Here is a 25,595-nt window from a genome sequence, read left to right on the forward strand (position 1 = left end):
TCGTCAAATCGCATGATCTTGGTGGCCAACTTACCGGTAAATTTCTTGAGATGAATTGTTCTCCGAAGTTTTCTCTCAAAATGGCCATAGAATCGCGAACTGTTTGGCATGTAGCGCCATCTTGTTGAAACCACATGTCAACCAAGTTCAGTTCTTCCATTTTTGGCAACAAAAAGTTTGTTAGCATTGAACGATAGCGAACGCCATTCACCGTAACGTTGCGTCCAACAGCATCTTTGAAAAAATACGGTCCAATGATTCCAACAGCGTACAAACCACACCAAACAGTGCATTTTTCGGGATGCATGGGCAGTTCTTGAACGGCTTCTGGTTGCTCTTCACTCCAAATGCGGCAATTTTGCTTAGTTACGTAGCCATTCAACCAGAAATGAGCCTCATCGCTGAACAAAATTTGTCGATAAAAAAGCGGATTTTCTGCCAACTTTTCTAGGGCCCATTCACTGAAAATTCGACGTTGTGGCAGATCGTTCGGCTTCAGTTCTTGCACGAGCTGTATTTCATACGGTTTTACACCAAGATCTTTGCGTAAAATCTTCCATGTGGTCGAATAACACAAACCCAATTGCTGCGAACGGCGACGAATCGACATTTCACGGTCTTCAGCAACACTGTCAGAAACAGACGCAATATTCTCTTCTGTACGCACTGTACGCATTCGTGTGGTTGGTTTAATGTCCAATAAAGTAAACTCAGTGCGAAACTTGGTCACAATCGCATTAATTGTTTGCTCACTTGGTCGATTATGTAGACCATAAATCGGACGTAAAGCGCGAAACACATTTCGAACCGAACACTGATTTTGGTAATAAAATTCAATGATTTGCAAGCGTTGCTCGTTAGTAAGTCTGTTCATGATGAAATGTCAAAGCATACTGAGCATCTTTCTCTTTGACACCATGTCTGAAATCTCGCGTGATCTGTCAAATACTAATGCATGAAAATCCTAACCTCAAAAAAATCACCCTTTATAAACAAATTTCACATTCAGGCGTAACACTCTACAACACATTTGTTGGATCTATTCTTGAGTATGTCAGTCCAGTTTGGCCTTCTTTATAAAGCAGCCTGTCATTCAGAATTCAGGTCGTGCAACGTAAACTCCATCGTTTCACTTTCCGAAATTTTGTATGGTCTGACCCTTATTCACTTAGGGGGTTAGTGAATAAGGGTCAGAAACATCGTTTACAACTGATTGTCTTATATACGTTCACAAAATTATCACGGGTGTCATCAATTCTCCCCTACTTTTTAAATTAATTTTCTTGAATACCAATTCACGTAACCCCCGATCTATTTCCTTCTTCATACTTATCGAACCATTTATGCTAATTTTAACCCAATTACAAGAATATTACGTTTGACTTGATTTATCAACCTTGGTATCTCGTCAATTAGAAAAAACCTTTCGTCTAATCTCTCTTAACTCTCTAATCTTTTTGTCTTAAGTTACAATAGTTCTAGATAAATATTTACTAAATACTAATACAAATGTGATACAAGGTTGGTCCTAGGAAACTTCCTTGTGGTACTCTAGTCTTCTATTTTCCTTAGTTCGGAGTAATTTTGGTCAAACCTTACTCTTAAGAGTCGATTTGTAACATTAGATTCCAGTATGTCGTAGCTCTGCCATGAAAAGGTCTCTATGCAGTCCCAATGTTCATACATTTTTAAAGGTTTCAACAACATCTAAGAATAAAATTGAGAATGCTTGTTTTTTGCAAGTGTCTTGTCCACCTCATCCATAATTTCATGTACTTGGTCTATCGTGCAATGTTTATTTGTAAATCTTCTTTCTTATATTACTTAGCTAAGGTTTTTCTAAAACTTTTGGCATGATTGGCGATATTGGTCTGAAAATGTTACTGGTTACCTTCTTTCGGTAAAACAATGACTCCTTTAATTTTCGAATCATGTGCTACACATACCTTCATGGCATGCGTTTATTATAAATTGGAGTTTTTTTAAAGCCTTTAAAGGGCATTTCTTATGGTGACATATGTTTCTTACTTCTTTGACCGTCTCAAAATGAATTTCAAATTCGTCGTTCCCATCAACAAACTGAATACAGGATCCTCAGCTGTATTTGCTGGAAATAGTTTATAACATACACGAGACGTTTATGAAAGAGATCAGCTTTTGTTTCGTGTTTTCAATCCAGTTGCCATATAGAGACATAATTGTTAGTTTTGTATCTTTAATATGTTTTTAAATCCTTTGCTACGTTCCATGAAGAGCATTAGCTCGTTGTATAGACGATAGAAAAATGCCTTAACATTTCGAAATCACTTAACTTTCTTCGAGCTCTTCTTTTTTCAAAAATAATGTAAGTATCGAAGAATGTAGTGTTTGAGATTTGGTAATATTTCCAGAATTTGTTCGTCTACCGATGGGGACGTTTTGACGTTCACATCGTTCAGATAAATTGTTGTATTTTCCTTACCAAATTAGCTTCAGCTGCTTTTAAAAGCTCAACCACTAAGTCATATGCTCCAGTGCTTTGGTTAGACTTCAGCTTATGTATGACAAACTTCCCTGACAGTGGAATTCGGTTCATCGTCGCCGTTATACAGTCTACAGAAGATGTTTTTCCATATCCTTTCGAACTTCATTCTTCGACAGCATGCTTCTCAAACCTTTTCTCTTTTTCTTTCCTTACGAGAAGTTGGTGTTCCTCTCTCCACTTTTGCTTATAGAGCACTTGAGCAGCTCTCGTCATTTTATGCAACGCTGCGCGAGCCTATTGTTAAGCTGTATTTCCCCTTCCGATATTCCTCATCAAACCAGGGGTTTCATGTTGGTGGCCGCTTGAAACCCAGAACGTCTCAGAGGCGGCTTCTCTAATTACATCTTGTAAATGTTGCCACTGGTGTTCGATACATTGTATTGGCGACAAGGAGCAGGTTACTTGTTAATCGTCAGAGAAGGATTGGTCAATCTCTTGCGATTGTAGTATCTTCCTGGTTTGTCTTACGTCTGGAAATCCGAAATGTTTACTTGGCTTCAACGAGCTAGTGGTCCGACTCGATGTTAGCTCCTCGGAAAGTTCGGGCATCTATGATGCTGGAAGAGTGTCTAGCATCGATCGCAATATGGTCAATCTGTTTGAGGGTAGCTTTATCTGGAGAACTGCAAGTTTCTTTGTGGATCTTGAGGTGTTAAAAACTCTTAATGTCTACCATGATGTTACGCCCAGAAGCGAAATCGATGAGCCTGAATCCGTTATAAAAAGTGTTGTTGTGCAAACTGTTTTTCCGATTACCTATTCCACCAAAGATTTCTTCCCTTCCTATCTTGGCCTTAAAATCTCACAAGATAATTTTAACATCTTAGCAAGGATACTGTTCATATGCTTTGTCCAAAAGCTCTTGGTTGAGGTACTATAGGCACCCGGTGTGCACAGAGTGGAATTGGTCGATAGAGGTGACTTTTGAGAAAAACTTGGCCATCAAACCTATTTTTAATCTCGGACTTGTTAATGTTAACTGATTTTCAACAAACACTTTCCTTTCAATGAATGCATGATGAGGCTATGAAGTTCTTTTTGTACCTATTCAATTTTTTCTGCCTGCAAACCTGCAATAAAAATACCATTGATTCCCACAACACTTGCATCATTGTATATTCAAGAGCAGCTTACTTTGAAACCCCCATGGAACAACAGAATATAGGAAAAAATTCCTCGTCAAAACAATCCGTTGATAAATTTTAAGTCCACTTTTATGAATTTATATTTCGTTTGTTTTATTTCTTTGTTGTTTTTTTTTTTTTTTTAAGGTGAAACAATAACGTATTGCTTTAATTGCCTTTTCATAAGGATTTTACGATGAAAAACTACCAACAAATCCTATTTTTGAATTATGGTTTATAGAAGAGGGTATATGTATTTTTGTTTTGTGTTGATGACTTTTATTGTCCAATTTCACAGTCGGTCCTTTGCGCAAAGCTTTACACAAACAAACATACATTTTTCAAAATAAAACTAATAATTCATCCTGAAGAGAACGAAATTTTAAATTTCCAGTAAAGGACTCTGCTATACTGACTGGGATAACAATAGATGCCAGTTCGAGTTGGAATGAAATGATTTATATAAAACTTTATTTTTCACAAGAGTTGGAAAAAGGATAAAATGAAAATATCCCTAGGACTCCCATAACAGCATTAACCACTATAGCAAGAACATAAAACACGCCTAAGAGCTCAGCTATAGTGCGAGGGAAAACAAATTGTGATGATGGTCATACCCATGACTGACATGGTTGCCAGCACTTTTAGAAAAATCCTTAATTTTTAGCTGTTGTTTCGTGAGAACTTCATTGAAAGGACTCGTTGTTTCACAGAAAACGAAATATCATCACATGTGGCAACCCTATAGCTTATCAAACAACAACAACTGTTGTAGGTGTAGTTTATCGCTCGCTTTTGTTACTAAATTTGAATGCGGACAGTCAGTATAACGTAACGTTAAACATCCTTTTTTATATCCACCGCTTTGCTGTAGAACATGGTTCTATTAAATTTCATTGGATTGGTTGTTGTTTTTTTTTCTTTATCCTTTTCATTTCCATATCCATTGCCGTTTCCTGTTAGCGAAATAATCTTGATCCTTTCCGATTTTGTAGTTTTTTCTTTTTGCTTGGAATTTAATTTTTTCTTCTATTTCCGTTTTTTCTTGCAGAAAGGGTCTATACATATCAGACGTTCCATTACACGATGCTACAAGGGACTTGGTCCTTTTATCCGAAAAATTCGAAGCCGAATACAAACTGACAAGGAATTTAGAAATGCTAACAGATAAATTGCAACAAACCTACAGGGAACTAGAAAGTGAAAAGCAGAAAACAGATAGGTATGAGTTTCTCTCTTATATACTCGTACCTAAGTATATCCTTTTATCCTGTTACCACTGTGAAGTGAAAAATATTGGGAAAAGAGTGTGAATCAAAAGGATCCTTTTTTTCTTTTACTTTTTACTTTAGGCTTTTATATTCTGTACTACCAAAATCAGTAGCAAACGAATTAAGGCATCAAAGACCAGTCGCTCCAAAGAGGTGAGTTTTTTATTTTGCAGTGAAAACGGAAAAGTTATAGCTGAATATTTTTTTAAATGGAAGGATGCTTTTTTGTTGTTGTTTTACTTATTTATTGTTTTCAGATACGATTCGGTAACTTTGATGTTTTCTGGAATTGTTGGATTCGGTCAGTATTGTGCTGCGAATACGGATCCAGAGGGTGCTATGAAAATAGTGAATATGTTAAATGAGCTTTATACGCTTTTCGATGCCTTAACTGATTCTAAAAGGAATCCAAATATTTACAAGGTAACATTTTTTTGTTTTTATTGTTGGAAACATGAATTTATTTATTAATTTGATTTGTGTGGTGTAATGGATACAAAAAGATATAAATTTCAATTAAAAAGGGAATCGCTTTTATAGTCTACAGAAATCTCTTCCATTTATTATAAAGTCGATGATTTTTTTTGATATTTTAAATTAAATTGAATTTCTGGAGAAAAACGAGATGAAAGTTTAAAGAACCCTTAAATATTACTAGAAACACTTGAATTGTTCCATTAAATCAAATAACATGTATGTTTAAATTTACATATTACATGATGCCAATAGTATTTAAGGAAAAAACGACTTTGGTTTCTTTGTCTAGAGAGCATCAATTTGTTTGTTTCACTGACATTTTCACAAATAATTTTACTAATAACCAGTTTACATTCCCTCAAACAATTCAACAGTTTACCCATGAGCTCAACTTTTGACATACTGTTAAGTATACTCTTCGAATGTGGAACGCTTTGCCAGGCTCAATATTTTCCAGTCGCTACAATGTATAGACATTCAAAACTAATGTCATTTCTAATTGTTCGTACTGTGTTGTAAATTACTATAAGGGTGTTCAAAACCCCTTTAGTGCGTGCTTAATATACAAAAATAAATCGATAGCTAAAAACATGAAGATTTAGCTAAAGAGTTTTTCTAGCAAAATCCAATACGGACTTTTAAACTTTGACAATTTACCGGGCATATTGTTGAAGCTTGGCTTGTGATGAAGTTTGTTGTCCATAAAGCCGATGTTTCGATCCGAAGATTTCAGGGTACAAATTAAAACAAGTACCAAAAGCTTTAATTTATAGGTCTATTCGAACAACTCGTTGTTCTTGAGTCAGAATATTTAATTAATATTATTGACTCGACAATTTACTGCAAGATGGAAACTCAGGTAAGGTACATCGATTTTCTCTATGAAGTAGGCCTTGGTGCACGACTCAGTTAGCGGTGGAAAGTGCAGTTTTGGTACAATAAACTCGTTGGGCCTTTGTATTAAAAAAATATAAAAAGATTATATTATGATGAATTTGATTTGACAACGTTATCGATCCTTGAGGCATTTCATTGCGTTCAAAAAGGAAATCAGGTCTTTGATTTTCATCTCTAAAAATTTAATCAAGAATTCTAGAACTGGCCAGGTCAGGACATTTACAGACAAAATGAATCGCAGTTTCTTTTTCATGTTGGTCTGCGCAGCTACGGCAGTGAAAATTTTGTTATACGTGGGCCATATCTTCCTCGATATAGTTCAGTTCGTTAGAATGCTTCATCTGCGTTTGGATTCTATCAGAACAGTTGAGAAAATGTTGCCCTCACAGTTCCACGAGGAATATTTACAATATTCGCAAGTGAGCCGATCCTTGCCAGGTCAACTATGTAGTTCGTTCATTTTCATCAAAGCCACTATGACCTTTAACCCATATAAAAGTGACATGAAGGTTGATGTTGATGCTCGCTAGTTAGTTCATTCTTACATTATTGGACCTGTATAGAGGATATTGCGGCCGAATTGATAGCCATAATAGCCGCCTGGCTGTCAGTGCTTTTTATGTAGGTAAGTCTTATTTGGATTTGGGATTCTGCTTCTGTTGGGTTTTTGATTTGTTTAGCTCCTTCAACGGTTTCACTGGCTTTCAACGGCATTCTCCAGCTACCAAAAAACCTTCTCTAACTTCCAGCTTTTCAAATCGTTCCTAGATTCACCACACTCTTCTATGAAAATGTATCATAAGCTTAATAAATTCAGATTTTGACAGCATTGGTAAGCATGGAATGTAAAATATTTGGGAAAAAAGCTGAATAAGTTCCTTTTTGGAGTATATGATGTGAAAGAAATCTGGAGGTAATATAATGAAGCTGGTCAAGGTTTCCGCTGTGACTTTATTATTTCCAAGGTCTAAGAACTGCTTTGACAACACATTTGCAGATTCATCTTGTTCCAAAAATAGTTGTTGATTGTTGAGTATTATTTTTTTACGTACAGCCACAAATATGTCGCGTTTAGTTCATCAGCAACAGTTCATCGGGGAATAACAGGAAGAGTCTGTCGAAAATCTCCTGACAAAGAAACATGGCCCCACCATAAAATATTTTGGTTGTTACGTAGATCTTTGAACGTCCAGTGCCTCCAGTGACTTCTTACCGAACTGACCACATGTGTACAAGCTATCAGCAAATGCTTAAATGTCGAACGGATGTTCTCTTTGCAATTCGTGGTTGAATGCATATTCCGAGCTTTTCATATTTACTCACCTTTTAAAGCTATTCTGAACTTTCAGAAATATTCATATATATCAAGCCAAATCGGTGCAGCCGTTCTCAAGACTCGAGACTAAATAAAAGCTATTAATTTTAGATATATATAGATTGTATATCTCCAAGACCTGAGTATAACACCCATCTCTGGTTTGGTGCCCTAGCAACTTAAGTCTCTTGTACAATATTCAGTAAATAATTTTGGGTAACTATTACGCTCGCACTTCCAGGAATATTCAATGATAAACTTTTGTTCTCGTTTCTTGTTCTACCGTAATTCTTGAATGTCGAAAGTCTCACCACATTCTGTTTTTTTCATGTTGTCATATTCAGTAATTAAAAACCACTAACATTATTACACTTGATATTTCAAAGGCATTTGATAGAGTTTGGTATCAAGCTTTCTTATAGAAAATGCGTGCATTTGGTATTGATGAATCTCTTCTTTGTTGAATTAGAAATTACTTTTCAGATCGTTCAATTTAAGTAGCACTGGACGGTTTAAATCTGGTATTCATAAAATAAACGCTGGTGTGCCGCAAGGCTCCGTTTTGTCTCCCACGCTCTTCCTTATTTTTATAAATGTACTTTTGTCTGAAACTTCTAAACCACTTAATTGGTTCGCTGATGTCAGTACCCTCAATTTTTTCATATTGGTTTTAAGATCCTTTTTCTTTTTCCTCGGATATAAACTTACAACGACAACGTATGATAAGTTCTGTTTTCGACGGCAGTAGAACAGTGGAATCAAATAAAACACAATATTTTTATGTGGAAAAAGGCAAGGCCAAAAAAACCACAATCTTTCCTTTTATTAATTTAAACGTTTTCTTCTCGAATGACCGACTCGGTCGAGTTCTTTCGTGTGACTAGGTAAGGTAAGGTTAGGTTATAGTGGCTGTCCAAGATGGAAACGGACACACTTAGGCTGGTTTAATGGGTCATTGTGATACCACATGAATCTTGAGGCTTCCTCCTTAGCTCAAAGGAACCAGTTTGAGTCCCTTACGAAACGTGAGAGGCTGACTATACCGATATGGTTTAGATCGTTTGGATCGTTAAAGAAGAATTCTCCTAGGTAACTCTTGCATTTTCGAGCTAGAGCAGAGCAGGGCATGTGCAGAGAAGATGAAGAACCGTTTCTTCCTCTTCCTCTTCCTTGTCCATACAGCTTCTGCAAAAGTCATTTGAGAATGCGCCTAGTCTCGTGGCGTGCTTACCTATTAGACAGTGTCCGGTTATGACACCTATTATCGAGCTTATATGCGATCTGCTTAGAGAGAGCAAGCACCTTGAACGTTTTAAATCCTGTGTTGGCCAGATGTTTTTTGTGACTTGACACGTGGTGTTGTTGTTCCAACTGGTGCCTGCCCTCCTCACAGCGTCTTGCATTAGCAGCAGTTTACAAGTAGCGATTGGTATGCCAGTACTTGCCAAACGTGGTAGGATGGGCTGTACTGTACCGCTCCTGGCGAGTTCATCTGCCTTACAGTTTCCTGGAATGTCTCTATGGCCCGGCACCCAGCAAAAGTGAATATTAAACTGTTGCGCCATCTCCATTAGAGATGATCGACAGTTATGGACTGTTATAGAGTTTGTAGAGACCGAGTCCAGAGTTTTGAAGTTAAAAAATGTGACTAAAAAATTAAAAAAAAAGCTTTTCTCTCTCTCGCAGGAATGCAAAAAGCGTCTCTCATGGAACCTGAAATCTCTATTCTCTTTCAGTTCGATACAAGTTCATTAAATATTGATCTTGTTAGCATTGTCTAATTGGGAAACAATGACCGTGTACAATTTAATGCTTCGAAAACTCAATGCTGTCTGCAGTCACAAAAGCGTAATCCTCAACCAATGACACTATCCATGAGTGGGACTTGCATCGAGGAGAGTGAACAGCTTTCAGTTCTAGTTATTTGCTTCACAAACCACTTGTTGTTGAATAGTCACATATTTAACATCGCCAAAATGCTGCTTAGTTCATAGGTTTTTTCCGACGAAGCAAGAAGTTCTTTAAACCTTTTGATCTAGCTTTAGTTAACAAAGCTTTTATTCTTCCAAAACTCTAGTATAATTCTTATATTTAGGCTGGGCACCAATAACATACTTCAGTCTTTTGAGAAGAAAAGCTCTTAAAATGATATCAGATCAATCTCTTACCGAACTTGCATCTTTTGAACCCCGCCGCAAAGTCTCATGTCTATAATAATTGTTTTATTGATATTTTTATAAACCTTATATAAAAAATATGCTTTAGTGAAATAGACAGTTCTATTTCTCTCCTAAACCAATTTAACCTTAATGTCCGTACTTCTAGGAACGCTCATTAGCTTACCCTTGAGCTCAATTTTTGACTTGCTGTCAAGTACAGGGATTCTTTCCTTAGCCGCACTTCATGAATGTGTAATGCCTTACCGGACTCAAAAACCAATATGTAAATGTTTCTCTTTTTGAACCTACCCTTCTTTTCTAATTGTTGGGACTGTGCAATTTAAAGGGCATTTATAACTTGCTTATGTGTCGCATGAGCTTATAGGAACATGAAGAGTGTAAATTTTCTAAAGATGTTTTGAAAGCCTAAAAATTAAACGATGATGTTCTTAAATTTTATAAGGATTAATGTCAATAAATATAAATATTTTTAGATACTGAAATTCTCAATATCAGAATTTAAATTACACAAAATAATCGTGTTTAATATTTTTAAAAGGGAATCAATGCCTTTTTCTATCATACCCATTATGTGATGGGCTCAATACTTCAGACATAATCACAAGAGCCCTCATATGCCATAGCACTCATGTTGTTTGTTAATATCTTAAAATTTTTGTTTTCAACACAAAAATATGATTTTACACATTTCACATTTTAGAGAGATTTTCAAATGATACTTTCCACATTGTCTGATGCTTGCTCATCGGATTATCTGAAGAGCTTTATTTTTTGTTATCCCATTATATTGATTTTATCATCAGTTTAATATCAAAAATTTTAAATTAAATGAGCTGAAAACTGTCCTTTATAAAAAGTGACAACTGAATGAAAAATATTAAGAAAGCCAAACTGAAATTAAATCCACACATTTATCCCGACAAAAAAAAAAAAACAAAAATTGAATATTTCTCATTGACATCACGAAAATTCCAAAAAAAAAAGACAAAACAATTTTCATTTCATCACAAATTAAAAAATGGCTTCTATTCATGAAAGTATCTTCCGTTTCCGGTATTTTTTTGGTTCTCTTATATTTTTTTAAAATTTATGTCTCCATAGGTTGAAACAGTCGGTGATAAATATATGGCTGTGTCGGGTCTGCCAGATCCTTGCGAGGACCATGCTAAGTGTATAGCACGTCTGGCACTGGACATGATGGACATGGCCAAAAATGTAAACATGGGACCAAATCCAATGGTAAGTACCTACCTATAACCTATGTACCCATATAAAGTCCTTAAGTACTCATATATACTGTATAAGAGAATAGAATGGAAGTACCAACTTGTTCATAGAAGTTGTTATAATCAAATTATTCCCTCTCACAGTTTGAATGCGATGAAAAGGATGAACTTTTCCTCACAATAGCAGAACGTTATACATATAGATTGTAAATTATCTATTCTTGGAACTTGAGTATGTCCCCGGTCCTCTATCCATGCAAAGAGGTTTTGTCGGTTTTGAGTCACTTCCTCTCACTTTTATCAAATTGAATTTCATACAAATTGCAACAAATCAAGCAACAGGGGCTTGACAATTTATATTCGTTTTCGTATCCTTATTCTCGTATAAGTAGAACAGCACAGCAGTTATTATGTAGAAGGTACCTTTTTAAGGATAAGCTGCTGTTGATATGAGTTTTCAATTAAACCGGAAAGGAAAGGACATTTTATAGTATACGAGCAGACGAGTATGTATCTCTTTAAAAAGGATGAATACGATTTCGTTCTTTTTTCGTCCTTAATATTTTTGTATATAAATTAAAACATTGAGTTTGTGATAGGACATAGTATAGTTGTTCATTGTCATCCATTGTTAGGGTTAATATCTATAGAAGTTCTTAGTCCTCACATAAAATAAAAGTGACCTCACATAAAAGAGTGAGAGTTAAGTTCTTGTATATAGAAGCAGATATCTATAAAATTCAAAAAGGGACACTCTGAACTTGGACATCAGTTTCAGCAGCGATGCGGTGGTAAAAGAGATAACTTTTTGGTTCAATTGAACAAATTGGAAAAGTTTGTCATTAACTTTTTGTCTCTGTAAGCAAAATTTGTTTAATTAAGTTCAAGTCTTTTTTTTTTTTTTTTCTATACATTTCGATGATTTTTAATTTTTCACCAGTCTGTGGAAGCAAGATTTAATTTGCTTTGTAAAGCCTTGAATGACACAGAGTATTATATTGTCTCGTAAAGTATTAAGTATTTTTGTGTTTCGACTTGAGAACTTGTGCTTGAAATAGAAAATAGAACTAATTAGTGAAGCTACGAAATATTTAAAAATAAATACGGATAGGGTCTGCGTTAGTAATTAGCCGTCCGGATTCGGCTTATCACTGTAGGTTCACTCCATCCCTCATGTTTGGTTGAGAGTCGACATGTATTGTATGAAGATAGAAGGGACCATGAGGACTACACCCACTGAAAAGAAATACTTGACCTTAAACCTCTGGATCTACTTATACAAGAATCAGTGGCTAATAGTGCACTGCGGCTTAGCCAACCTGATTGCGGGAAATAGAGCACCGTTGGCCATACTGTGAGTCATACAGAAATACATGGATAACAAAGTATGTAAAGAATACTTTACACCTCGTTTAGACTTCAAAAAGCCATTTACAAATTGCTTTTCCAATAGAGAAAATTGGCTAATCAACAAACCTTTAACCTAAGAACTGAGGACGGTAGCGATATTAACCGGCTGCTCAAAGATTCATACTGGTGTATTTTCAATTCAGCTCAATCAAACTTCCTACAAGTAATTGCAATAGAGTCTTCCAAACTGAGGTCTTGGCAGTGACGAAAGCTTTTCTAGACAAATTTCAATGATGGCAATGCCATTAGTTGACATTACAAGTGGCAATAAAGGCAATTTCTGAAACCAAAATCAAATCGAAGCTTGTGATTTGATGTCGAGAATAGCTAAAGTGTCTTAGTACACAACACAACTTAAGGCTCTGTTGGTTTCCTTTTTTACAATTGTGTTCAAGGAAATGGAAAAGCTGATGAAATGTTAAAGAATAAAGGTCATACATTTGACCTTAATCAGGCAGATGAGATTTCACTTTATAATCTGAAACAGGTAATCAAGGGTAAATTTTGTTTAACTATTTAATAAGAAATGGAACTCACTTGATACCTGTGCTACATTTAAAACAGCTCGCAGAGACTACACCCAGGCCTTTCGCAAGCTTTGTTGTGGGACTCACATCATATAATTTCATCTAGGGTTTTACAATGGATCTACAACCAAACAGCAACTATCAAATAACCAAATTCTAGCCATGTTGAAAGTGATTCACATTTAAGATCATTTTCGGTTGAATTTTAAGTAGAAACTAAAAACAGAACTGTTTAACTTTCACACAAGAAGAAATCAAAGGCAACCGATTTTTAATTGAATTTTGATAAGAATTAAGCCGTAGATTGTTTCGTTGACTTGAAGTCTAAGAAGGTGTTCACAATGTAATCTTTTGAGACGACTTTTCATCTTGTCATTCCCAACACTCAGTTAGTTCAAGCTTTAGATCAGATTTAGCTAATCTTCGATATCAGTCAAAACTTAAAGAAAGGTTTTTTTTAAAAGTTTTGAACGAATCTGCGGTTTTCATTAACTGCTAAGGGCAATATGAGAAACATCACTTCTGTTGGATTTTTTAAAGAATCACATAAAGCTTTCTGAAAAGCTGTTCCACTGATAGCATTTTTATTATTTTTACTTTAAATTGTTGATTCACTTAAAAAAAAATTGTTTAAGTGATAGACAATTTGAAAAATGCCAAATTTGTTAAACATAGACAAGAAAATAACTTGACTTTAGCTTTACGTTTAATTTGAAAGCAGACTACAATTTCTAATATTGTTTCTGAGTAAGCCTGATTTTAAGTAACAGAGGATTATTAATTTCGTACTTTCAAGCTGAAGCAGTGGCATTAAAGCATTAAAATTGTATAAAAAAGTGATAATTGATATTAAGCTACTTTTCACACAAAATGATCTGATTATAACTACGAAAGAAGTGGAAGGTTTATTGAAGCTTTATTGTTGCACTTTGAATGCATTTAACAAACAAACATTTCTCATGATATGGCAAAAATTCTTCCAGAAATACAAAAGTTGTTAAAAATGAGTTCGGTTAGAGTATATCTTTTAAATGATATTTTTTAGCACTCTTAGCTTGAAATCTTTCAATCAACAATTTATTCGTGGTATTGTGTACTTTTGAAGCCTAAAAATTAATGACTGTGATAAATGCATTATTATTATGTTAGCTTAACCGACTTTTAATCATATTAAAAATATTAACATATTTTAAGGCCTCAAGTGCCAATTGTACAGGGTTTTTCAACAGGAACGGTCTTTTTAAATTTCTCTTCAGTAAGGTTTGCCATTTCATGATATAAAGATATACTGAACAACAACGAGTCGAAATTAATACAATTTACTACCTAAATTCGGAGACAGTAACCTCAACGTGAATATCGTTTCGTCCAATTTATGTCAAAAATTGAGCATCTAGTGGAAAAATTTCAATCCACAGATACAGTACAAAATGTTCCCGTGCCAGTGAGGTAAAGGAGTGCCCGTTGTGTCGAGAATATTGGTGCCGCTTTGGCTTCAGTTACAAAAAGCCCAAATTTGTCTCTCACACGTTGTTTCCAAGCGTAAGGCTACTCTGTGACGTCGTTTTGGCCATTTTGTTTAGAGAAGATCTTGGCCTATATCCTTACAAGAGTAACAACTTGAAAATGAGTCGAATTCTCATCGAAAATCAAAATATGCGGTATTGGTCAGACAGCAATCCACAAGTACTCCATTAGTCAACATTGCATTACGAAAAAATTACGGTTTGGTGTGGTTTATGGTCCGGTGCGGCGGAGTCATTGTGCGTACTTCTTCCATGCTGATCAAGACCGGCACGTTACTGTGAATGGGGATAGCTGAGATGACATAGTCATGGAGAAGATGTGGTTTTAGCAGGACGGTGCCAAAAGCCACACAGAGAATGTCTCAATCAATTTATTGAAAACCGAGAAAAACGTGTTATCTCACTAAATGCTCTAGTCGTTTGGCCACCCCGGTCGTACGATTTGACGCCGTTGGACTATTTCCTGTATGTCTATGCCAACAAGTCAGCGACGATTGAAGAACTTCGTACGAATATCGAACTTTAAATTGAATCAGTATCGGCCAATTTATGCTTGTAGCGCTTTTATTAAAAAAACCCGATAGTTTAAAGACTTTTCTAGAACACTGTTGTCCAGAAGGGCTCGGTCTAACTATTTGAACGACTGCCTATCTATGAAATTATTATATAAGTTATTCTAAATACCAAATATTCTAGGGGAACTACAGCTTTAAGCCGAATTCCAACGGTTAATTTGAAAAAGCACTTTTCATGACAAGAATTATTCTTGGAGAATTTGTCAATTCCTGGCAAGAGGTAGTACCCGTGAAAAAAACTAACATGAAGAATTTTCTTTTGTAGCAATTTTCGGTAGTCATTATTATCATTTGTGTTTTTGTGAACCTTTTGCAAATATTTTGACCAAAATATAGTCAATAAAACTTAAAAACTGATTTTAGAATTTAAAGAATATAAATTTTTCTAAACATTTTAAAGTAAAAAACACCTCTTCTTTATGCGCGTACAAAAAATAATAAGGAATTGGAGTCTAATTTTAGGAATTTAAATGAAATTTCATTTTGTGTTAAGAAAATAAAAATTGCTGTTTTCTTAGAATATACTCGTAATATAAAATTGACGACATCTTATTTAAGATTTTTTTTTAAATGCAAATATTTGCTCTTTTTTTCTTTTCTTTCAAACAAAATTTTATTAAAATTATTTAAAGTCTTTACAAATTTTAAATTCTGTGAAAACCATTAAGATTATTTCAAATATTTTAGTTGTTTTTGATAGACAAAGCACTTTTTTAATACAAGCACTTTTTTATACAACTAAGCTGTATGAGCTTTATTGTTTAGAATGACACCCCTTGGATCTTCTATTGGTTAAAACTAAAAATTGATGAATGTGTGGGGTGATTGGAATGGGGAATGGGTCTGCTTTTCATCTTGTGTTCTTGCCTAGTTCTCAGATAAAAGTAATAATTTTTGCAACAAACAAAGGTGTGTTATACCCATTATGGCATTAAGATTAGTTTTGAATCCTAGGGCATTCCTACGAAAATTAAAACAAAAACTGCTTTCCCAGCGCGACCTCTACGACCAGCCCCTTCTGGATACGCCATTGAAGCTAACTAAGTTCAAAAATCCAGCTTTAATGTAAGAAGCTTAGTAAATTTCAAAAGTAATTTAAAGTCGTTTTTTCGAGATGCTAAAATACATGCAAACGGTTAATAAATATGAACAAAATGTACACAGCCAACTACTAGAATGAGTCCACTAATTTTGGAATCTATTTTCGCTTTTTATAGCTGATGGAAGTTTGAGTAGGTATGTATTTTACTATAATGAATTTATAAAATTACAGGGTAAATTTGAAACAAGAGTTGGAATTCGTCCAGAATGAAAAAATAAACTACTTATGAAAGGTATAACAAAGTGCGTCCCTAGGATGAGGCCACGTGCGAAATTTGGAGAGAAAAAAACGAAAAATTATTTACATATATGTATTATTCGTTTATTTGGGACATTTATGTATAACGGGTTTTTATATTAATAATGACTATGTCCGCCATTTTCGGATGATTTTCGTTAATAATTAAGTTTTTACCCACGAAAGCCGAAAAGCTTTCATTAAGGTGTCCTTGACTTCAAGTACCTAGCACCTTCTTAAATTTTACGAAAAAGCAATAGCCAAAAGTTTTCAATTATGTTCAATTGTGGTGAATATGGGGACTATGGCAAAAGTTCCACGTCTTCTGATTTAATTTAACTATTAACAATGCACGAAGTGTGAATACGGGAATTGTCTTCTTGGAAAATTCAAGGCATATGTTCAAAAATTATTTAAATTATGTTAATTTTAAATAAACGTTCCAGCAAACATGTATAGTTAAAAATATTTTAGTTTTATTCTCTGGATAGTATTAATCCTTTGAACCGTTGTTATTCAGGCTGATACTCAGCTTTTAGCCCTGGTAGAGTGCAATTTGAGAAAAGCCGTAGAATTGACCGCTTATGATGATGTTGTTCTTTCTGCCGTGTACCCTTTTTATTGTTCCTATATTTTTTTGGATGAAAGCATCTATTTTTTTCCCTTTCTGTAGCTGTCAAAGTCTATCCAGAGCCCATGTGTGTTTCAAATTTAATGAAACAGTTGTTTTCAAAACTCTTTGGGATATTCTATATTAAAGTTTTGTAGGGGTCATGACCCTCCTCCGCTTTCGTAGGCACTCCCTTGAATTCAAGACTATCGTATTGCATTAATGGACGTGACTCCCATTATTTTATTAATTTTTTATATGTAAAAAAAAAAATTATAATTTACTTCCTTAAACTTTGTTTGCTTAAAATACTATCTTTAATTGAAGACTGAACCAAGAACCTAAGATTTTTTTTTTTTTTTTTGACAGGAGGAAATCTTCAAAAGACACTTGGCAGTATTCGAGACCAAGTAGTGTGGGACTTTTAACCACTAAAACCATCTCTTCATTAGGACCAATCTTGAAGGATCGACTTCCGATTTGTCTTTCTTAATTTTGTACAATCACTTTGGGGGAAGTCTAAACTTTTAATACTTTCCCATGTTTTCTTAGACCATAAGCTCATGAGGCTTGGTTTTTCTTAATCTCCGAATATGGTTTCTTATATTCAAGACGGACTCCATTTCAGAATTAGTACGACTTTGCAGTCTCTGGTTGTGCAATACAGCGTATTTTTTAACAACTTCTGTAACCATTTCTATTTGTAAGTCGCAATGTAGATCGGTATTTCTTATGTACCAAGGTGCATTAACTATTCCACGAAGAACTTTGTTTTGGAATTTTGGATGATTTCGGTATTTGTTTTCTTTGTACAGCCCCATAATTAGTCCATAGGTCCAAACAGGCTTTAGTACTTGATTATACAGCATTATTTTGTTTTGGATTGATAAATCAGAGTTGTTACCAAGCAACCAGTACATTTTTCTATATTTCAAGTTTAGTTCTTCTCTTTTCTTTTTGATGTGCTCTTTCCACTTAAGCTTTGCATCCAAAGTCATTAGAAGGTATCTGGCCGTATTGGCGTAAGGTACAGCTACAGTTATTTGTGAAGTTTATATGTGAATATTTTGTTTCATTGAGTTTGATACGCCATTTTTCGGTCCAAGCTCTCACTGTGTCGACGGCTTTTTGTAGTTTTACTGCTGCCTTAGAGACACATTTTTCGGTACCAAAGTTGCGGTATCATCTGCAAAAGTAGCCATTATGGTGTGATTACCAACTGGAATATCCCTTGTGTATAGTAAATACAGGGTAGGACCTAGGACACTTTCTTGTAGTACACCGGCTTCTATTTTCTTCAATTCCGAGTATTCTTGATCGTACCTTACTCTAAACAATCGGTCTGAGATGTACGATTTTAATATTTCAAAGTACTGCCTGGGAAGATCCCTTTGCAGTTTGTACTCAAGTCCCTCAAGCCAAACCTTGTCAAAAGCTTGAGCAACATCTAAGAAAATAGCTGAACATACTTGTTTTTCTTCTAATGCTTTTTCTATTACATCCGATATTCTATGAACTTGGTCTATCGTGGAATGTTTATTTCTAAAGCCAAACTGATGGTTTGGGATTATCCTTCTTTTTCTATGATTTTGCTAAGTCTCTTCAGGAGCAGTTTTTCAAAAACTTTTGCCATGATTGGTATAAGCGATATTGGTCTGTGAGTCATCACTTGCTTTGGTATGACTTTTACTTCAGCAACTTTCCAATGGTGGGGGACATACCGGTGCTTAAGGAATGCATTTATTATATATTGGAGTTTTATGAAGGCTTTCAATGGCATTTCTTTCATAACCTGAGCAGTAATTAGATCGTAACCTGGTGATTTTCTATTTGGTAGTTGATGTAAACACATACTTTTTATTTCTTTAAGTTTTACAATAATTGGTATTTCACTTTCATCTATCCTATTAACAAACTGTAAGTTGGTTCAGCCGCGTTTGATGAGTATGGCTTAAAAACATTCGCAAGATGTTCAGCGAAAGGTTAGCTTTTTCTTTCGGGTTACCGATCCATTTAACATCTTGAGGTTTCAAATGCGAGTTTTGTAACTGCGGTCTTTTCAGGCGCTTGGCTGCTTTCCATAGCGAAAAATCGGTTGAAGCATGAGTCGTTAAATTCCTTAGGAATGTTGAGTGAATCATTTTTGAATTTGTAAATTTGTTTTTTTAAGATTGTTGCTTATACGGTTAAACGTTGTTTTATCATCTGGAATCTACTATTTTGCCATTTTCTTCCAGCTCTTCTTTTCTCTATTATGAACTCTCTTATCTCTAAAGGATATTTTATTTCATTTTGTCTTCAGCGGCCATCAGAAATAAATTGTTTTACTTCATGGTCAATTTGCTCGATTGTATCTATGAGGGATCTTAAATTTATAAAACTTATAAGCCTTTCTCTAAAATCATTTAAGTTTGTTTTCTTATTTACAAGCTTTGGATTACTTTTTTCTAGTACTTCCGATTCACTTATTGATAGAATCACTGGAGTATGATCTGATGACAGGTCATAATTACCTTCGACACTAATGTGATTTCGTTTGATTCCTTTAGCTACGAAAAAGTCAATAAGGTCTGGTATTTTGTTATTATCGGAAGGCCAGTAAGTTGGCGACCTGGAGGAATAGAATTCGTAATTGTATTTACGGCCTGCTTGGAAAAGTCTTTTGCCTTTTGTTGATATAAGTCTTGAACCCCAATGGGTGTGTTTCGCATTGAAGTCTCCACCAACAGGAAAGTTATGCCCAAGAAGATTAAATAGATCTGTATAGTCATCTTCTGTCGGGGAGCGCCTTGGTGGGCAGTATATAGCAGCTATCTTAAACTCTTTCTTTTTCATACCAATACTAATAGTTGTTACTTGCATATTTTCACTAGTAAACTTGGCTCCTTCATAATTTTTTAAGCTTTCTTTTATAAGAATCGCCGATCCACCTCTTGCCTTGTCAGCTGGATGTGGAGCGTGGTAACATGAATAGTTTTCTATTAAATTATCTAGACTTTGCCCATTGGAGAAATGAGTTTCAGACACCAGGCAAATATCGATATGTTCTAGATCGAAAAAGATTTTTAATTCGGATGAATGTTGTATAAGACCGTTTGCATTCCATGTAGCGATTTTAAGTGTTCTGTCTATCATTGTTTTTTAAGAGCGACTTTTTCGCTTAGCAGTTTGATATTCAAATCCTGTTTATCAATTCTTTTAAGAATAAGTTGTAGCATTTCTTTTATGCAAGTCTCTTCATTCTTCCGCACATTTTTAACAATCTGAGAATATGCTTTGTTTTCATCGCTTTTACTTTGAACAGCCTTTTTAGGCGGTACCTTCTTAGTATTGTTTTCAGCAGTTAAATCGTTGTTTACTTTGTTTCTGGGTTTCTCTCTAGCAGATGTATTTTTGCTTCTAAACTCTTGGAATTTTTTGGCAACTGGGCAGCCTCTATAGCTTGCCGGGTGATACCCTTGCAGTTCACACATTTTGCTTTCTGAACCTAAGATGAATCGGAAATATAGCCCTTTTCCAATAACGCAGCACAAATTCGTCTACAAGAATAATCTTAAGTTTTCATAGTAATTTAACGAGGTTTTCCAAAAAGTGGTTTGCTGGCAAAAAAAAAACTAAAATTTTTTGTTTCACGCAATTTAGAATTCGTAAAAACTTTAGTAATGCTTTAAATTATTTCCATATTATTCATATTTTATTTGGTTTATAAAAAAAAACCTTAAATGAGACTTCTTCAAATTGATATTAAGTTGCTTTAAATTCTTAAACCTCACCTTCAATCACGTCTAAAAATTCGTAATTCGTAAAAAATTTCGAACTCGAGCTTTTAATCAAATATGACGTAGCGATGGTAGAAAAGTTGAAAAAAGTGGATCCTCCGATTCCGTCGGTCCGCCTTCTATCTGTCCTAGCCCTTACATCTCAAAGCCTTGTTTCAATTGAGTTCAAACTGGGAAATTATGCTTTTAAGCCTATTACCGTAAGGTTTTTTTTAATTATTTTTTAATAAAAATTCGATTTTTTTTTCAAAATTAACCAATTATTTTTTTTAAACCTTCTAAATTTTTTTCTTTTTCTTAAATGGCATTTAAGATACATTTGTATATCTTAAAATATAACAAATATTTTTAAACAGACTTTTTGGAAGAGATTAGCAAGTTCTAGCGAGCCAGTCGTGGCATTTTATATCTTTCAAAATTGATTTTTAATTTTTAAGTAAGTAAAATAAATCTACTTTTTGAAGTGAATTTGCTTTAGATGTTCTGAGATTTAAACACGAATTTCAATGATAATAATGTTCCAAAAAAAGCAAAAGTAACATTTTTGTAAAACTAATGGTTTAAAACATAATGAACGTTTCATATCTATTGTTATAAAGGCTTCGAATCTTTTGAGATTTAAAAAGAAAAGGGATTCTTAAACGTGTAATTTGTGAGTGCCATATACAAATTTCATTCCAACTTATTTGTTGTCTTTAATTTGTTTTTATTCAATTTTTAGAGAAATTATGTACTTAAAGCACCTTTATCCTTAAATTCAACAACCAGACATTTTTTCTCTACAATTTTTAATTTTTTTAACTCCTTTAAGATCAAAATATTTTCTAGCATCAACGAGTAAGCAGACTGATTGAATACTAATAAACGACTCCCGAAAATTGAGTTCGAAAAAAACTACGTCAAAAAATCACAAATTCTTCATATAAGATTCTTTCTCATTTTGTTGGTTTTGGAATTTGTGTAGCGTTTTTTGCAATGTTAAAATGGAAACAAGAAAAGTATACATTTTTGTTTTTGAAAAACGCTACGTTACAAAACAATTTTCTTAAATTTCTGCGTGTTTTGGTGCAAACACTCTAAACTATTGTGTTAAGCTATTGAATAGGCATATTTTGAAAACTGTTGTAATCTTGGAATGCTTTCATATGTAGTGAGTCGCCCAAATTGAAAAAGTTAGATCATACCTTGCTGGACAATAGTGTTCTAAAATTGTTTTTTTTACTAAAGTTGTCACTTTAGCCCTAACATTAGTGAATGTAAGGTTAAGATGTACATTATGTAATTTTAATTTTGAACATTTTTAAGTGATGAGTAAAAACTCTATCTATATGTTAAGTATGTGACCAACCTGATTAAAAGTCTGGATCTGCCCTTGATATGAGCTAGTTTTTGTCAACAAACACAATTATGGACAGAAAACTTCATACTTAGTAGAGTTCCTAAAGAGTCTTCAGTTATGTTCGATGTGCCCTCACTTAAACACCAATTGAAATTTGGCGCGCCAGTTTTGCGAAATTAAGATAACCGTAAATTATAAAATGGTACAAGACTTCGTATCAAATAACTTAGGTTAAACATCATTTATTATTTGTCTTCCAATCCCAATAATTCCAACAAGTTTAGCATTCTAATAATATTTTTCTAAAGATAATAAGTCGCAAAGGCAAAACACTAAAAGAAGCGGAAGTGAACTTAGAAACACCATGCTTTATCAATAGACAGTGTAACCTTTGGTTCTACTTTGTTGCTTTTGATTTTGAAAAGCTTACCAACTATTACTTATGTAAACACGTCCTTGGAATGTTTCTATGTAATATTCCGATTTTACCAAAGCGGTCAAAGCCCCGGGTAAAATCTATCATTGATAAAAACGTTTGTCTAAAATTGGAAATCAGTCATTTAAAGACCCTTAAAAGATCTCGAAATTTACATTGAAAAATACTTACTTTTCATCCTTAAAACCCTAACCATTTTTATAAATTATTCTTAATAATACAAAATTATAAAGAAAATAAATCAATCTTTCAATCAACAGCAAATAACAATCGGAATTCACTCAGGAGAAGTGGTAACAGGAGTTATAGGCAATCGTGTGCCTCGATATTGTCTATTTGGCAACACTGTTAACCTTACAAGTCGCACAGAAACAACAGGTGTCGCTGGAAAAATTAATGTCAGTGAAGAAACATACAAGTAAGTTATTATTCTTTTATTTTACAAACAAATTAAATTTACCCCCAATCCTTGAATCTTAGATAAAATCGAAACAAATACCTTCAACATCATTTTAAGAACTTTTTTCTTTTCTTATTAAAAACTTTAAAGTTTTAAAAGTTATTAAAATGACACTATCCACCATCACACCCTCCACTACCATAACTAACTATTTCAATCCTATTCCTCCATTAAATCAATATAACGTTGAAGCTTCCTTGGTAGACGAAGTGTATCAATGCCATCGGGTAGCTGATTTGTTGCACGTAATAGATCACGGATGCGGCATCTGAAATTAGAGTAAAAAATTAAATAAAAAAATTACATACATAAACAACAACAACAAATTATACAAAAAAAAACATCTAATTAAAACTAATAATTCAGTTTGTACGACGACTCGAGGATGACGACAAGGACGATGACGACGACGAGGGAAAGTAAAGTAAAACTTTTCTCCCAAGGGTGCGGAAGTAAAAGCGGCAACGGCAGCAGCGATAAATAATGAAAAATCTAGGTGCCATGGTTTTTGTTGTTAATTTTTGTGCTTCAGTTTTTTCTACTGCTTTGATGTTTGATTGTAACACCACCATCGCTGCTACCGCTGTTAACTTTATTAACGTAGATTCCTTTTTGCCTTGAAATTAGTTTCACAAGGTTATAGAAACAGTTGAGGGCAAAACAAAAATGTGTAACACCCCCAATGCCCCTACCCAGATCAATTACTATACACAGTTGACTATTAATCAAAATGCGAGGCAAGCAATTTGTCAAATGTCATCCGGATTGTGATCAACAGGCAGGATATCCTTTCTTTTTCATTTCTAAAGAAATCCTGACTTGGCACTAAATTATGAACATGCATATATTTCTGCTGCTCCTGTTGCTGCATAAGATACGAGTGCATATTATATGCAATGGGAAAATTATGTGTTTTATGTGAAGGATTAAATGAGGTGATTGTAATTGTGAAGAAAATTGATTGGAAAATTGTTTGATGATTCAAAGGATTCAAAGGGAAGTCGAAAAGTTGGTTGCAATTTATTTTCTTTCAAGATTAAAGGAGAAATGTGTGACCTCCTTTTTTCTTGTAATTAAAATAAAAATTACTTTTCTTTTTAAATTTTACATTTACAGATTAGAAAGAAGCACAAAAGTGGAGAAAACTTTTCTTCAAAAAGAAAACTAATTAAAATCAATAGAATCTTATATTCACACAAAAGTGAGTCCTTTTTGTTGTTGGTGCGAAGAGGATTTGAATTACTATTCAAAATCATTACGTATTCTTTTATTATTTTTAGGAAAAGTTTTTGAATGATAATAATTGATTATTATTCCCTGACGCTAAAGTAGCTAATTAAAAGGAATTTAAAATTGTAAGAAGGTAAAGAATTAAGTTGTTGTAAGGTTTTTAGTTATTCTTGAAAGTGGATTCGAAGAAATAAAAGAAAACCCTTAAAAAGTTTTCTTTAGTTCCTTACTTCTCATTTTGTATAATGAGGATTTTATTGTTACGGATGTGACATTGACTTCAATGTTGATGGTTTTATTAATTATTGACAGAGTATTCAAAATCAATAGGGAATAGAATTTAAATAAGTTAGAAGATATTTTTTCAAGAACAACATTTTACACAGAAAAGAGACATTAATCAAAAACTAAACTAAAACACGAAACAAATAAATTTTTATTTTTATGTTTAATTGAAAAGCGAATGAGCAAGTACAAACATTTTTTTCAACATCAATCAAAGGTAAGTAAATCGGACAGTGGAAATATGTACATGCACTTGACAGCTTTATATAATTTGAATATCTGTGAAGTTCATAAATCAATAAAGCATTAACGGTTAAACAAATGGTACTAAACTTAAATATGACGAATTGATGGAAAAAATAATTTTGCTGAGCTGAAATGATAACTGTGTCTGTACTTACTTACCGTAAAAGCAACCGCTTTTCGACACTTTATTGCTGGGACAGTTTTGCAATTATAAGTTAATGTTTTTAACTTCCCATAGGAAGTTATTGTAATCGGTCCAATTTGTGGAATTGTAAATGTTAACACTTCTCGAAATTTAAGGTTCGTAGAATCTAAATCATAAATGTTCATAGCGATGACTGTGTATGCGTTTATAACGTCGGCCGAGATACCATTTTTCGTCAACCAAATTACAAGAGCCAATAGATACATGCAATCACTCCAAATAAATTTTGTTACACAGAAAGATGCAGAAATGACTTTCAAAAATATTGAATGGATGGTTTTTTTACTATAGCATATTAAAAAAGAGGCTGGGATGCGACCCACACTGATAACTTCCCATCCCGTCTGACAATTTGTATTGCTTAAAAGTTAGTCTATATGTGCTCGTATCAATTTTTACCAAATTTGCGTACTATTTTTTGTAGATTTTATTTTTTATGAAAAAACGGACTGTTGGACTTTTATTTAAAACATTACTGAATATCGAAAACAATATTTTTAGTGAAATAAAATAAGTTTGAAACCAATATTTTTAATTTTTGAAAAGCTATTTGAGTCGAAAGTAAATTTTTACCAAGTTTTAGTATTGTTTTTTTTTTAAGTTTTATTTTTGGT

At 33.9% G+C, this 25,595-nt stretch overlaps 2 protein-coding genes across 2 annotated transcripts in view; one reads left to right on the plus strand and one right to left on the minus strand.

Moving 5' to 3' along the window:
• The window catches only part of LOC129954049 (guanylate cyclase soluble subunit beta-1), a 326,886-nt gene that overhangs the window by 202,364 nt on the left and 98,927 nt on the right, over positions 1-25,595 (plus strand). Inside the window, exons 10-15 of the mRNA XM_056067692.1 lie at positions 4,238-4,281; positions 4,685-4,870; positions 5,001-5,072; positions 5,177-5,342; positions 10,890-11,027; positions 22,816-22,973. Coding sequence (XP_055923667.1) covers positions 4,238-4,281; positions 4,685-4,870; positions 5,001-5,072; positions 5,177-5,342; positions 10,890-11,027; positions 22,816-22,973 — 764 coding nt within the window. The remainder of the gene's footprint in view (positions 1-4,237; positions 4,282-4,684; positions 4,871-5,000; positions 5,073-5,176; positions 5,343-10,889; positions 11,028-22,815; positions 22,974-25,595) is intronic.
• The window catches only part of LOC129954047 (uncharacterized), a 54,721-nt gene continuing 51,934 nt past the window's right edge, over positions 22,809-25,595 (minus strand). The window contains 2 exon segments of the mRNA XM_056067687.1: positions 22,809-22,939; positions 23,016-23,283. Of these exon segments, the coding sequence (XP_055923662.1) occupies positions 23,175-23,283 (109 nt within the window). The 3' untranslated portion in view covers positions 22,809-22,939; positions 23,016-23,174.

The sequence above is a fragment of the Eupeodes corollae genome, chromosome 1 (assembly GCF_945859685.1).
Source record: "Eupeodes corollae chromosome 1, idEupCoro1.1, whole genome shotgun sequence".
NCBI lineage: Eukaryota > Metazoa > Arthropoda > Insecta > Diptera > Syrphidae > Eupeodes > Eupeodes corollae.